Raw genomic sequence first — 16,449 nt, forward strand, 5'->3', positions numbered from 1 at the left:
GCCTTCTCTCAGTGTCCCAGAGTTGTTGTGAGAATAAAATGGGGGGTGGGGGTTTAGAACCATATACAGGCAATGGCTATTTTACACTTGTTCAATGCAAGTGCACATTGCTGCAACCAAGAAGTGGCCAGAAAAGGGGACAGAACGGGGTTTGCTTACACATCCTCTGCCAACATGTGGGGGGGGGGGCACGCAAATCAGCGGTTGCTGCACATGGAGGTCCCGCTGACTGAAGACAATGAAAATCGTTCATGAGCCGAGCGTTCGCATAACAAGATGATTTTGACCCCCAAAAGCCAAAATAAAAAACAGGAAAACTGCTCTGATTTGTCGGATCATTCTCCCTCCTTTCCTCTGCCAACCAACAGAAGGCAAACAAGGAAGTTAAAAAAAATGCTCTCTGTTCAGAATATGTGGTGTGTATAGTGAAGTTTAGGTGCTAAATCCTCATGTTCGGATAAGTGCAGGACCTGCATGTATACAACCTTGAACTCAGAGGAAAAATTGGGTATAAATGAATTAAAATAAATTATAACTATGGCTACCTCCTCCTCCTGCAATTATGCCCGAGACTCCATGAAACATTTTAAAATGCTGTTGTTGTTGTTTAGGTGCCTTGTCTCCCTCTGCAACAAACATTTATCCTGAGCTGAAGCAAACCCAACCCCCCCAGCCCCCATACAAATGTGACTACCATTGCTCAAGCAAGGCGGAAGGGATTAACAACAAAAGTTAAATGACAGATAACCACACACAAAGCTTTTTTTGCAATCCTGCCTCCTGGCTCAGTCCACTGACTTCAGTGAATGTCTGAAAGGATCGGCAGATCCAGCAACTGTTTTATTTCTTTAAAACCAGGATTTATTGTTGTAGGCACCACACGGTTTCCAGTTGTGCATGATACCAGCTGGAAGTCGCTTGGAAAGTGAGGTTGGCTTCCTCTACCCTCCAAATATTTTCTGGCTAACTCACCACCTGGAGGACGGGCACACCCAGTTCCTTATGTATCCCTAAGGCACAAATACATCATCTACGCCCAAATTTGCTATCAAAAGCAACCTGTGTGTGTTGATGTGTTAGAGGAGGCAATAGGAGACAATACACATATATACAGTCAGATATTCTCTCTCTCCCTCTCTCTCTCTCTCTCTCTCTCTCTCTCTCTCTCTCTCTCTCTCCCCCCCCCCCCAGTCTCTCTCTCTCTCCCCACAGACACCAACACCCACAGGTACCTAGTAGTTCACTGATGAACAATGGTGGGTGAAACTATCAGAAATGAGACTGTTAAAGTGCTCTGGCTGCAGGAGGCAGCAGATCATGCCATCTTTGCATGAAAGTGATTTTTTTAAAGTGGCGTTAGAAACTCTAGAAACTCAAGCCAGGTGCCAAATGGCTCCTTAAACCACAGTTTCAGTTGCCAAAATGGAATGTCGTCTTATTTTTCAAATGATGGACTGACTGTGATTATCAGTTAAACATCTGGCTAGTTCAGATGACAACCTTGAGCTAGGTTAATTTATCCAAGGATAGTCCACATACATATTGGCCTATTCCTTTTTTTCCTTAACCGTGACATGGGTCTTTCATAACGTTAAGAATATTCTTCACAAATGTGAGCAGGGCAGTGGGGTGGGGTGAATGAAGACAGGCTACAACAATTAACTATAATGTTATTCACTGCTCCTGCTGAGGCTGAACAGAAAAAAAGCATGTTGGTTCCTGAAATTCATCCTGACTGTGCAAATAAAATATAACTGATAGAATTCTACAAAATGTGGTATTAGTGTGTGAAAACAGTCAAGATCCACAGACATGCACCTCCAGATGGAGATGTCAAGTGCCATCCTGGCACCCAGACATCTTCACTTGGTCGCAAGCGGCCAATAGGTAAAGGTAAAGGGAGCCCTGACCATTAGGTCCAGTCAAGACCAACTCTGGGGTTGCGGCGCTCATCTTGCTTTATTGGCCGAGGGAGCCGGCGTACAGATCCCTCGGACTGTACATGGCGTACAGTCATGTGGCCAGCATGACTAAGCCACTTCTGGCGAACGAGAGCAGCGCACAGAAATGCCGTTTACCTTCCCGCCGGAGCGGTACCTATTTACCTACTTGCACTTTGACATGCTTTCGAACTGCTAGGTTGGCAGGAACAGAGACCGAGCAATGGGAGCTCACCCCGTCGCGAGGATTTGAACCGCCGACCTTCTGATTGGCAAGTCCTAGGCTCTGTGGTTTAACCCACAGCGGCAATAGTCAGGCACAAATTGTGCCTGGTACCTGGCTAATTTCAAACACTGTCTTTAAGCAATTTGGGTGAAAGGAAAATACAAAGAATGACAAGCTCCACTGGAAGTTCTCAAAAGACAGCAAAGTGGACAACTGTCTTGTAAGACATTTAGTTGCCCAAAGCAGGGGACTGGGGAACAAAAACACCTCAACACACACACTAATTAAAATGGGTAAAAATCAAATCCACCAGCAAATCCACCTGGCCAAGTTCTACTGAAATGAACAGGGGCTGGGCCATGCCAGCATCACTGTGTTCTTTACATTTCTAGCATTATCCTTATTGGTACATCTGCTGGGGGAAAACACTAGTCTGCATCCTTAATGGCACTTGCAATCCATTGCCTTGATAGCGTAAGTTCTGTTGAAGGTGCTTTAATTACAAGGTAGGTTGGGCACTTGACCTACTCTGATTTGTTGAGGAACTATGACCTTTGCAACCCTTTCTTTGGGATAGCCAAATGGCCTCAAAAACTGGATAAAAAACTGGGATTGTGTTTATGCATGGGGTCCTCTTCAATGAAAGCTGCTGTTCTTGGAGACCAAAATTCTACACACAACAATACGACATCAGAACGGCACATCAGATAGTGTGGAAGGCAAAGAACTTTGGGAATATGTGCAAGCTGCTTGTTGGATCAACGTCTTAGCTGGCATTTTGTTTATGTACGTCCCATGTAGCTGCTGTTGCACCCTGTAACCTTTTGCCTGCCTATGTACCACTATGATTTGGCATTAAAGCCTTTGGCAGAAACAGGGTTGGGATTTTTGATTTCTTTGTCTTGCAGTGAGGGTCATGTCAAAAGGGGCTAGTGAGGATGCCATTCAAGCTGTACCAAAGCTGAGCCAAACTACAACAACTTCACTAACTTCTGACAGGACCCTGATTGATCAGGATTATCGTCTAGGCAGCCCAATATATGCGTGGTTGCTCTAAAGCAGTGTTTTTCGATCTTTTTGGGCAAAGGCACACTTGTTTCATGAAAAAAATCACGAGGCACACCACCATTAGAAAATGTTAAAAAATTTAACTCTGTGCCTATATTGACTATATATAAAGTAATTCTCTTGAATATGAATCAAATAAACACAAAGAAAGTATTTTATAATTACTTTATTATGAAATAGTAAGTAAACAGAAATATGAAAAATTATAAAATACTTTATTTTTAAATCTTTCGAATTTTTCAATTTTTCCCATGGCACACTAGGCAACATCTTGCGGCACACTAGTGTGCCGCGGAACAGTGGTTGAAAAACACTGCTCTAAAGAACATTTAGAAGCTCTGCCTGGTTCAGGATACAGAAGCATGCAGAGAGACAAGAGCACATCTACCCCTTTCTGAAGTAGTCACATGGTGGCTCCCAGTTGACTTCTAGCCCTGGGTAGCACCCAAAACACCTGTCTCCAGCTTACTTGAAGAGAAAGGCCTTGGCCACATTTCTGTGACTTTCTCATGGAAGAATGGTGGTAAGTGGCACCAAGAATGAGACTGTCTCCTTCAAAACGGGGGACAGGGTTTCACTCTCACACACCAACATGTAATGTGAATGTGTGAGGCACTGCTTGGCAGATAGTCGCAGGGGTTGCATTATTGGCAACTGTGGGAAAGTTGTTGCACCAACCTTCCCTGAACCTGGCCTGGCACTCAGCAGATGTTTGGGACTACTGCTTCTGTAAGTCCCAGCCAGCATGACCGCACGTTACCGGGGCTGAGAGCACTGCTATGTTGACTGTGGCTGATAGGGGCTGTAGTGCAACACATCTGCAGGGCACCAGGTTGACCAACCAGATGCCCTAACAGGGCAAGCCCGCCAGCAATAGCACTCACAAGTGGAACACACTTTAGCAGCCTTAGTGAAACTGCAGACTGACTCTCAAAAGTCTGGAGCATCAGAGATGTCTGTCGACAGCCTCTTTGTCAAATGCACCCTCCACAAACACACAGTGGGCCATACAATGCTCACTCCGCCCTAATTTTTTATTTTTACCTTCTTTTCTTTTCAATCCGCCCTAAATTAACCAAAATCCCATATTCACAAGCAGTTGAGCTGAACAAAGATCTATCTCCCTTTTGATGTTTAAGTGTCTGGACACAAAAGCGATTAGCATAAAAGCTTTAATGAATCTAAAATAAAAACAGAAACACAGAGATTAAATCCCCAAAGTGCAGCAAAGGCTGGGGCAATTTGCAACCCTGCCCTAAGTGACACTAATCAGGGTTGTCTGGGTGCTGCTGCTCAGGCCTGGTCTTTTTGTCTAGACTTGTAATCCATGAAGGAGAAAAGGGGAAATAAAGAGCTCAGAGATCAGCTTGGGCCTTTTCATCAGTACTGTAAGAGGAAAAAACCAGTTCATGGCCAGAAAAACAAAACAAAAACAGCATCGGTATGTAGCTCACTGATGCCTGTGTTGCATTTTGATTATTGTATATATAAACACACATACGCCTGGACAACAGAACAGACACCATTTCATCATATCCATTTCAGATGGGCAGAAAAGAATAATCCTGACAGGATTAGAAGATACCAAATCATTTTAATTTTTACACAATACTTAATCAGCTGCAAGAAAAGAGTCAATTGTTACGGCTGCAACCCATTTAAGATTTATTAATTTTATTTATTTATTTAATTTGCATACATCCTTCATCCAAAGATCACAACAGAAAGTTCACAACAGAAAAATACAAAATGAGAACACAAAAGACATAATAAAACAAAAACAAATCTGTAACCCTCCCCCCAAACACATTTTAAAGGCCATGGAATGCTGATCAGCCTGTGGCCTGGTTATAGAGAAACGTTTTTGCCTGGTGCCTAAAGTTATGTAATGAAGGTGCCAGGTGAGCATCCCTAGGGAAAGCATTCCACAAACAGGGAGCCAGCGCAGAAAAAGCGACCTCTTGTGGAGGTGGCACACAAAGAATGGCCTCAGATGAACATCACAGGGTCCAGGTTGGTTCATATGGGGAGAGGTGGTCCTTGAGGTACTGGAGTCCTGAGCCAATTAAGGCTGTAAAGTGGTACCTCTGGTTACGAACTTAATTCGTTCCGAAGGTCAGTTCTTAAGCTGAAACCGTTCTTATCCTGAGGCGTGCTTTTGCTAATGGGGCCACCAAAGACGCACGATTTCTATTCGCACCCTGGGGCAAAGTTTGCAACCAGAAGCAGCTACTTCCAGGTTAGCAGAGTTCGTAACCTCAAGCGTTCGTAACCTGAAGCATCCGTAACCAGAGGCACCACTGTATAGGTCAAAACCAGCACTTTCAATTGGGCTTGAAAACTAATTGGCAGCCAGTGCCGTAGGGCCAAGATCAGTGTACAGTGGTACCTCGGGTTACATATGCTTCAGGTTACAGACTCCGCTAAGCCAGAAATAGTACCTCGGGTTAAGAACTTTGCTTCAGGATGAGAACAGAAATCGTGCTCCAGCAGCAGAGCAGCAGGAGGAGGCCCCATTAGCTAAAGTGGTGCTTCAGGTCAAGAACAGTTTCAGGTTAAGAACGGACCTCCAGAACGAATTAAGTACTTAACCCGAGGTACCACTGTAATATGCTCAAACCATCTTGCCCCCGACCACTTAATTCTGCACCAGCTGAAGTTTCCAAACCATCTTCAGAAGCAGCCCTACATATAATATGTTGCAGAAATCTAATCTAGAGGTTACCAGAGCATAGGCAACATAAATTAAGCTATCCATGCCAGATAGGGGTGCAGCTCGCCCACCAACCAAAGCCGATGGAAGGCAGTCTGTGCCACTGAGGCCACCTGAGCCACAAAGGATCTAGAAGCACTCCCAAAGTTATGTATCTGCTCCTTCAGAGGGAGTGTAACCCCAAAGTGTTAGAAACTCAGATATACAGTATAAGCTACGTGCCAAATGGCTCCTTAAACCGAAGCTGCCGTCACCAAAACCTGCTTACCTGCCTAAGAAAGCTGGAGGGGCCAGTCAGATGGAGAAGCCAGTCACCAGCCTAGCATCCAGAGATCTCCACTTGGTCGCAATTGGACCCACACCAGTTACAAAAAGAGCCTGGGAAATTTTGAACCTTGGGTGCTTTTCACACGTGTCAGACCACAACTCCCATCAACGTTGGTCAGCATGGCTGCATTATGATGATGGGACAATGAGAGTTGTACTCCAGAACATCTGCCAGGGCTGATGGGAATTACAATCTAAAACATCTGGAGGGCACCAGGCTGACAAAGGCCATAAAATGTTAAACCTAAAATATAGTACCAACCGCAGAAGCCAGATAACAGATGATAACAACAATGCAGATCTAAAAAACACTCCCCCCGCCCACAAGAAGAAGAAGAAATTATGGAAACTCTGTAAATAATTATGTCTTCAGCTCACACCAGGAAGACTGTAAGGCATTCCACAACTGGGGCACCAACACCAAGAAGTCACCACCACAACTAATTTGGCAGGGCACTTGGAGAAAAGACCTCTGAATGTGATCCTAGGGCCAAGGTAGACACATGGGACAGACACAATCTGTAGTTTTTAAAAAGTTTAGTTGTGAGCTGCTTTGAGCAAGTAATCTGGCCTCTGATTCACTCCTGAGCCCAATTCAACGTGCTGGTTTTCACATAAAGGGACAGGGCTTGGAACCTCAGTGCCTAACAGACTGCCTTCTCTCATTTGTACCCGTTCATACCTTGAGGCAACTTTTGTCAGCTTGGTTCAGTCCTTATGTGTCAGACTATAACTCCCATCAGGCCAGCATCTGCAGGATGGTGTTGAGGGTGATGGGCATTGTAGTGGAAAAGCATCTGGAGGGCACCAGGTTGGGAAAGCCTACCCCAAGGTCATCTGCAGAGGCCCTTTGCCGTGCGCCTAGAGAACCGGTTATACAAGTGCCTCATAATATAACAAATATCGCCTGTCAAACTCATTTTAATTTCCAGAATAAATTCTGTTGTGGCTAAAGCAAGAAACAATATTGCTGGCCAAGACCGCAACCGACCAAATGCACTGTGGTCCTTATAGACTTGTTATCATCTCCAAGTCTTCCATTTTAGTAACTGCTATATATCGCTGTACCCTTTAAAAGTGACAATGGGGAGAACAGGTTTAATTAGTAATCAACTACAGGATTATTTGATCAATCGGTGGCAGAGGGGGAATTAGTGAGGTAAACTTTTAGCTGTTGGGAAAGCAAATTAAAGGGGAGGCACATTTTGGCACTAGTGTGCCCACAGCAATAGAGAGATTAAAAGGTGAGCTATCCTTCTATCACCATACAGAAGCTCTTCTTTCAATTTTGTAAGGTACTTCAATTATCTTAAAATAGCACCTATACTGAGGTATTGTTTTTAATTACAAACCACTAAAAGGCAAATGAATTGTCATTAAAAAGCTATTTTAAGAGTGACAATTCTAATAATTCATTGAAGCAAACTTATGTATAACATTTTACTGATATATAATATTTTTATTTTTTTTATTTTTTCGTAACCTCACCTTTCCTCCAGGAAAACGTAAAAGGCTCTACCCATCTTCATTCCCCCCCCCAACCCAATTTCCCCTCTGAGGTAGTTTAGGCCAAGAGACAGTGATTGAACTAGAAACTTTGTGGCTGTGTGGGATTTGAACTTGGGTCCCTCCCCTAGTGCTCACCTGGAGGTGTACTGCACTTTTAGGCACAGGCAGTGATCCTTTCACACAGGGGTTCTGTTCCCGGCCGCCACACACACCGGCAAAGTGTATATAGGTGCCCCCACCCTGTTACATCCCATTCTGCCCCTCCCCCATTCTGCCTTCTTTTGGGTTCAAAAAGATCTGTGTGTCAGCGATGACATGTCAATTGGATGTGTCTAATATGGTTGCCACCTGTACTTGTTGACAATGGAGTGTGCGTCCAAGAGTGAAGTCAGTAGCACCAATGTGACCTCCCTAGGGTGCAAGCCTGGCCAGTGTATCTGGAGGTCCCGGACTACCCAGAGAACAAGACCCTCCTCTCGACCTCGCTGATGTGGCTCAAAGGGAAGCACGGCAAGACGTTTGGCACCAGCTTGGCTGCTGTTGCCCGAAGGAGGGGTATAAGGCGCCATCCAACCATCTTAGGGACCCCACTCCAGTTTTGTGTAGGGTTTACTCCTTAGCCTTTTCTTCACGCAAAGGTACCCCTCAGGTTGTGGAGGTTTAAGATCAAAGTTTTCCTTCTCCTAGATGGGCTACCTTCCCAGGTTGGCAAGCCCCATCTGCCCCCTCTACAGCTTGTGCAGAAACCGCCTTCTCAACCGTTGGCCCCACTAACAGTGAAATCCTATGTATGTTTATTTAGAATTTCAACAAGCCTTTCAAATGGAGGTCTTAATCTCAATTGGTACCTGTATTGGATTTTAATTGATTTTATGTATGCGTGGTTCTTTAAAACTATTTTAATATAAATTTTTAAACTGTTTTCATCTATGCAATTATTTTAAGTTTTACTATATGTAGCAGGTATCATACACACACAAAATGCTGTGTTATAAATTGCTCCATGCCTCATAGAAGTGATTTATGAATTAAATAAGTAGCAATAATAATAATATAATTTATTTGGAACTAAGTCCCACTAAATTCAATGAGGCTTACTTCCTAGTAAGTGTGCTTTGGACTGCAGTCGAAGTCAGTCACATTAAATCCGACTTACGTTTCAGGAGTTAGCATACAGATTTTCAGATGCTCTTTTCAGTAATCCCAGCCAGAAAGACAAGGTTTCATTTTAAGCTTTATTGGTTAATGGAGAACACAGACCATTTGCCACCTTCCATACACAGCAATTTTTCTTACTTATTTATGGGATTTTTAGCCCACCCTACCCCAAACCTCAGGGCATTAGATCGGTGCACTATTCCAGCGTGTAATGGAACTGCAAGTCTGAGCTATGCTCTGCAAAATCCCTGGTTGAGCACATGGACTCCGGCAAAGAGTGAGAGAAGCCATTCAAGCTGAAGACTGTTTACTAGCAGTCCACTACAAAGCAACAGCAATGAAAACCAGCCCAGAGTACACACCATGGCACCATCTCCTGGGAGCACTGCACAAGATGCTTCTGAGCTGCTGTTTCACAGACACAAGGATACATGCAACAAGATGCTACTCTATCTATACAATCCAAATTCCAATTCCCAGTTCTATTCCCAAAATCATGTGTATGAATTTGAATCCCCATCCCACCTGTAGCCACACGACTGAGAAAATGGTGAAAGACTTGCCCAGTGGCTACAGAGCTTCAATGGGGGGTCACATGTTCCTCCTGCTCACTTGTGGTCCCCTGAGTGACCTTGGCCCACTCTCTCTCAGCTTACTAGCCCACCCCAAAGGGCTGTTGTTGCAGAAATAAGAGGGCAGGGCCCTCGCAGGTGTGGCGCCAAGATGCGTGGAGGAAAGGTGAAAGACAAATAAATCCCAGCTTCAAGACATGTTTTTTTGCAGCCTGAATGGCTGAGTTCAAGGGGACACACTTGTTGCTAAGCACACACAGGATCACAGACTCTGGGGCCAAGAGCAGCCAATGGGGAGATGGGGTTAAAAGGAAACTAATCCTTATTATCTGCAGCATGCGCCCAGAGCTAGAATCCTGAACACTTGAGACACAAGCTCATTCAAACTGGCGGGGCTTCCTTCCCAGACGCGGCATTCAGAATCACCTTTAGGGTAAGCAAAAAAGCTGCGCTGGCTGGTCACACTCCCAGTAACAGCACCATTCCAGCAGGCACTGCCACTGGGCACCCTCCATTCACTCCCATCAGGCTGACAAGCCAATCCCTAGCTAAAGCAGCCAAGGCTATGCAAAAGCATTTGGCAGGTTGTCTATGTGTCTTTTAAAAAAATGATGTCCTAGAAGCCCCAATTTTATTGGGAATTAAAACAAACAATGCTATGGTGTTGTGCTTGAACTAAGCCTATACACCCAAGTTCATATAAAAGGGAAGAGGTTTTACTTAGTAGCCATTTTGTCTTCCAACTTGGATGTTACACCTCCCCTGAAACCACTGATGTAAACACCCTATTCAAGAGGCTGATTTCTGAACACTAGGAGAATGGGAAAATATTTTAAGTGGGTGTCTAAAAAATAATAATAATACTGTAAATCAAACACTTCAGTAGCAGCAGCAATTTAAGACACAGTCAGGATGCTGATGGCGAGAACTTCTAACTCATGGCATTCTGTAAACAAAACAATGGCAGCCAGCAGACTGGAGTCGGCAGACACCTCCTTTGCCTAGATTTTTAAAGGCTACTGAATAGTCTGTTCCCCAAAGCCTGTGTGCAATTCACCATCTCAAATGCAATCCCTTCACACAACCTGTATTGCCTCCACTGACAATTCAATCTGCCCCATATATTTTACACCATGTAGATCTCAATTTCAGATCAGCACTACACACACCCAAAATGTCATTTTTAAACCACAAGAGCAAATGCATTAAAGGTTTCAAAGGACATCGTGCACACAGGGAAAGTGAAAGGCCTTTATACTGTGTTTTTCAAGCACTGAAAGGCACTTCGTTTTCAGGAATTTTATTTTTGCAAAGAAGTCGGTTCGGCTGAAAAAGGCTTCGAATGGAAGGCAAAGCCCAGGTGCCTCCCACTTCGCAAGCCAGCGTAGTGTCTAAATCCTCAATGGCAGACAGCGAGTCAGTCCCTGGCTTTAGGAGTGTACCCAAGGAACAACGTATTGCAGTCTTTTTTGAATGAACATCTTCTCCAGCTCTCTTGCTCAAAGGGGAGGTCTGATTCTGACGGAAAACCCGGAGCAGTGCCGAGGAAACGGCGCCCTACGCTGCAAAAAAGGGGGGCTGCGGCGGCGGCGGCAGCTGTAAACAAGCGAGGGGCTGCTGCTGCTGCTGCTATTGCTGCTCAGCAAGAGGCAAGTCACCCCATTCTGGTGTTTGCAGCAAGGAGGGGAGGGAGAAAGAGATGCATGTCAACATGCGGCAGAGGCGCCCCCGCCTCCTCCGACAAACGCGCCTTGGGGTGGGGGGGCGCTGGGCGGAGGAGGAGAGGGCGAGCCCAGCCAGCCGCCAGGCGAGGCGATGCCCCTTCACGGAACGACCTGCTGCTTTGCACACGACGGGGCGAGGCGGGAGGGGGGGGGAGAAGGCATGTCTCTCGCCTCCTGCTGCCCCGGGCTGCACTGGACGCGACCGTGGATCGGGAAGCAGCCCCGTGCAAAGCAGCGCCTGGCGAGCTTTGTGTTGGGTCGCCAGCAAGCTAGCTAGGAAGCATGCAGGCAGACGTGCACCCTGGCTTGCGCGCCCAGCCCGACCCCTTCTCCATACGAGCGTGTCTGGCTCTGTCTGCCCGGGTCTGTCTCGCTCTCCCTCCGCAGAGCCGAGTAAACACATTTTCCATTTCCCCTCCCCCACCCTGCAGACACACAGGCACACACACACACACACGCCCCGCCGCCGCCGCCGCCACCTTCTTCCTTCTGCCGCCGCAGAAAGAACCTTGCGGGATCGGAGCCAGAAGACAGCATGGGAGGGGAGGCGGCGCAACGGGGGCTCTGCAACCCTTGCAAAAACAAAACCCCGATCTGGAAGGCGAGGGGCCCGTCCAGGCACCCCGACCCGGCACCGTCGCGGCTCAGAGCGCCCTATCAATATGCAGCAGGCAGGGCGGCTGGGCACATGCAGCGCATGCATGAGTAAACCCCCGGCCGGCTCCCTCCCGAGCACCCAGCCAGCCACCCCCGGGCCCGGAGCCTTCCCCGGGCTGCTCACCAGATGGAGTTCTTGATCTTGTGCTGCAGCGCGCTGGCTTCGGTCCCCTGCAGCCCGGGCACCAGCGCCGGCAGCGAAGGGGCCGCCGTCGCCACCGGGGCGACCCCGCCGGGGGCTTCGGGGGGCGGCTGCTGCTGCTGCTGCTGAGTCGGAGGTGGCTGGTGCTGCTGCGGCTCGTCTGCCATCACTGCCGGGTCGGGGCTGGCTGGCTGGCTGGCGGAGGAGGAGGCGGAGGCGGAAAAAGGGAGGCGGGCGGAGAGGGCGCGCGGCTGGCTCGCTTGGCTAGGCCTTCCCCGCCGCCGCCGCCGCCGCCGCACCACCACCAGCAGCCACCGCTGCAGCCCTCGCGGGAGCCGCCTGGCCCGGCTGCTGGCTGGAGGGGCGCATACCCGAGCAGGAGCCGCCGCCGCCGCCGCCGAAGGAGGAGGAGCCTCCCGCTGCCGTTGCTACGCCGGAGGAGGAGGAGGAGGGAGGCGCATCGCGGCCAGGCGCGCACAAGGAAGGCCGGCCAAGGGGAGCCCGCGGCCGCGCAGCGCAGGCAGCAGCACCTCGCCTCCGCCGGGCTCGGCTTCTCCGCCTTGCAGCCTCCTGTGGCTGCCGCCGTTGCCGACTTGGTCGGTCGGTCGGCCGGCCGGACAGCCTGCCGTGCGCGCAGCCTCAGTTGGCGCGACCGCCCTCCTGTTGTCGCGGGAGAGGCAGGGAGCGAGCGAAGTAGGGCGCGCGCTCGGCCCAGGAGGAGGAGAAAAGGCGCAGCCGCCTGCCCGCCTCCTCTGGTGCTCGGCCCGGAGAGATGGGCGCCCCCCAAGCGCCCCGCTCTCGGAGGTGTTCGCTGCCTCCCAGGGTCCGGTGCCACTGTCGCTGCTGCTGCTCTGCTGCCCGGAAGGAGAGACCGGCTGCTGGCATCCCTAGGCATGCCTCGGAGGAACCGCCCCCGGCGAAGAGGAAGGCACGAGGGAGGCGGCTTCAATCCCGCGCATTGAGGGCTCGCTTCTTGGCAAGGAGCAGCCGGCCAGCGGAACGCAGCGGGACTTGATGCCAAGGTAAGGTGCCTCGACTTCTACTCGTCGTCTTCTGCCTGCAGAACTCCAGAGCGCGAGGGAACGCGGCTTGGAAGCAGCGTCGCGCTCCTGCACGTGCCCCGTGGCGTTCAGCGTATGCGAGAATGTGGGTCGGGAATTGCAGCCTCGGATTCCACGCTGCTTCTGAGTAGACTGCAGTGGATCGCACCACCTGAGATCACATGAATTACGACACAGGAGAGCCACTGGGCACCTGAGGATTTGCCTTTCTGACAGAGGCCAAAGGGCTCTGTGGTGTCCATCTTTCCTCCACAACAGAAGGACAGTGAGGAATTCCTGAGCAAAGGTTTTTACCCCCATTCGTGGTATACTGTCTCTGAGCATGGAGGTTGCAGTTAGAGACCATGGCTGAGAGCTAATTGTAAGTGATGTTTGGCTTCCATGAATGTGTCAAAGGCCCTTTTGAAGCCATGTGTCAAGCTATCTGATGTGGACTGGCAAAAAAAATATCCATTGTACCAGGAACCGGTACCATATTTGGCCCCTAAAGCATCCCACCCAAGCTGGCCTGCAGAGGAGTCACTGTGAACCAGCAGCCTATGGCTCACGGACTGGCACTGGTCTGTGGACCAGCACTTTGAGTAGCACTGATCTAGCCCACAACCATCATCAACTCTCTTTGGCAGCAAGTCCCAATGGTTGACTGTGCCTTATGTGAAGAAGGAACACCGTCTAAAGGCTGGAAGCCAAGTTCAAGTTTGGGAAGCTCTTGGGTTCTAATAGTGCCATTAGCATTTAACTGGCTCTTTTTGGAGAGCTAGCTTGGTGATGAAAATGTCTGACTGGGATGGGAGGGGGGCAAGATTAAAATCGCCACTCAGCTCACCAAAACCATGGAGAGCTGTAAGTCAGCATAGTAGCGAAACACAGGCGGATGAACCAAAGGTGTGACAGTTTCTTCTGGGCTTGCTCTTGGTGGGCTCTCCTATAACAGCGGGCTGGAGGAGAGAAGTGTGCAGAAAACTTCTCTTGCACTGGGCAGTATTTGCCCTGTGTCTGGCCTGTAGTTGGTCTAAAATTCTGGGATCCACATTTCCAACCTGCTCCCTAACAGATTCCAGAGAGAAAGGCCAGTTTTTGGGAAGAGCAATGCTTTCTGGGAAGGTGTTTGAAGGCTAAAGCTCCAATAAAGAGCCAATTCAAGGAGGGGAAGAAGCACATCAGTCCTCTGGAAGTTATGACCCTAACACTGTTAGTGTCTGGCATTTGCTTCAGCGCCTGGGCAGCTTCACTCCTGCTTGTGCCTCAGATGGGGAAGGGAGAAGGTGGCAGGCTAAAGGCTACTGAGGAGCAGCCCTCTGCTCAAACCAGGCCTCAGGCCTGCTGTTTGGCTCCTGCCACCCTCTGACCCTGTGTCTCTTGAAGAGGAAAGGGGAGGCAGAGTGCTCTCCAAAGCACTACTCTGTGAGATGCTGAAGGGAAAAGAAGACAGGAAGAACCACAGTGGTGTTAGTTCTGAGTAAAAAGGCAGGAAACAGAAGACACCTCATGGACCCCTTCTGAAGTGAGGCAGGGGGGAATCGGGACGACCAACTGCCTTCTCCTCAGGGGAAGGGAAAAGGAACCTGACTGCCACTTTGAACTGAGCCTGGCTTGTTCTTCAGTCATGAGTGGAGAAGACAAAGCCATCTTGGCCCTTGGCTTGTGCCTGAGGCACATGCCTTTCCCCACTTCCAAATGAGTTTGAAGGTAAAGGGACCCCTGACTATTAGGTCCAGTCGTGGCCGACTCTGGGGTTGTGGCGCTCATCTCTCTTTATTGGCCGAGGGGGCCGGCGTACAGCTTCCGGGTCATGTGGCCAGCATGAGTAAGCCACTTCTGGCGAACCAGAGCAGCGCACGGAAATGCCGTTTATCTTCCTGCCAGAGCGGTACCTATTTATCTACTTGCACTTTGACGTGCTTTCGAACTGCTAGGTTGACAGGAGCCAAATGAGTTTAGGAGAGCATAAATGGTGGCTGGCTTCCTTCTTTTAATGGGGGAGAGGTAGAAGCCATCTTAGCACTGGGTTTCTGTCTCAGGAACACACCTTTCCCAGCCACAAAGTTGGAGGAGAAGAGCACAGGTGTCATGCAGGACATTTGGCTTCTCTTTCCTGTGGTGAATGGTTCTTCCTCAGCTCCTTTGGGACTTGGGGAAAGAGCACTGTTCTGAAAAGCTTTTTCTCTTTCATGACCATGAGGGGTAGCCGATATGGTACTCTCCAGATGTTGCTGGACCAGAATTCCCATCCTCTCAAATTAATGGCCACATCTGCTGGGGCTGATGAGTCCAGCAGCTTTTGAAGGGTGCTGGGGTGGCTCCCACTTAACACCATTTATACCCAGGCAGGGCATAGCCCCTCTCCTTGAAAGCATCCTTGCCACATCTCCTGTAGCCGTGTGGTTGTGTTGTCCCACCTACGACCACTGCCTCCCCTTGGCACCTGGGAAGAAGGGAGAGTACCACATTGGGCCTTGTAATGACTGGCAGGCCGAAGCCCCTGGGCTGGTTATGCCTTGAATAAATACTAGCAGCCCTGTCTTCTGCCCTACCTTGGTCAGCTGAATACTGCCAGCTGCAGTTCAGGCACTCCTTGCTCTCAACATCCTCCAGGAGACTGTGGGGAGTGTTGCATACAACTTTGCCCCTTGCATAATAAAATCCTACCTACTTTATTGCATTTTAAAATGTATTCTAAGCCACCTCGCAAACTTCAGTTATTAGGAAGGCTATAAATGCCCCCAAAGAAACATATTAAAAAATAATTCAATGATTTTATGTACCAATATATGCCAAATAATAACATTTTTAAATAATTCAATCATTTTATACAATTCATATTTGCAAAAGTCATTACCATTCCCTTTACTTCTCCAATTTTAATTATTTTTCCAAAAACAGCACCTCTCCCCAAATGAACTGACCCAGACTCTGCAATCATCATCTGAGGCCCTTGTTTGTGTGCCTCCTCCATGAGAGGTCTGAAGGGTGGCAACATGAGAACAGGCCTTTTCTGCAGTGGCTTCCCATTTGTGAAATGCTCTCCCCAGGGAGGCTTGCCTGGTGCCTTCATTACATGTATTTAGGCACCAGACAAAAACATTCCTCTTCTCCCAGGCCTTTGGCTAATAAAGCAATTTTTGGCCTTTTAAACTAGGGGGGTTGTTTTGGTTTGTTACTATGTTATGTATTTCTGTATTTTTGTATTGTAAACCACCCTGTGACCTGTGTGTGTGTGTGTACACTTTTGTCCACAGACAGCTTTCCGGGTGATATGGCCAGCATGGCTAAACTGCTTCTGGCGTAACAGAACACTGTGACAGAAATCAGAGCTCATGGAAATGCCGTTTACCTTCCTGCCGCAACGGTA

The 16,449-nt window shown here is 48.6% G+C and overlaps 1 protein-coding gene across 1 annotated transcript in view; it reads right to left on the reverse strand.

The window, feature by feature from the left end:
* The window catches only part of RFX7 (regulatory factor X7), a 43,115-nt gene extending 30,057 nt beyond the window's left edge, over positions 1-13,058 (reverse strand). The window contains exon 1 of the mRNA XM_081887581.1: positions 12,019-13,058. Within this exon, the coding sequence (XP_081743707.1) occupies positions 12,019-12,203 (185 nt within the window). The 5' untranslated portion in view covers positions 12,204-13,058. The remainder of the gene's footprint in view (positions 1-12,018) is intronic.
* Between the last annotated feature and the right edge of the window lie 3,391 nt (positions 13,059-16,449).

The sequence above is a fragment of the Podarcis melisellensis genome (assembly GCF_964234715.1).
Source record: "Podarcis melisellensis genome assembly, chromosome: 14".
Classification (NCBI taxonomy): Eukaryota; Metazoa; Chordata; class Lepidosauria; order Squamata; family Lacertidae; genus Podarcis; species Podarcis melisellensis.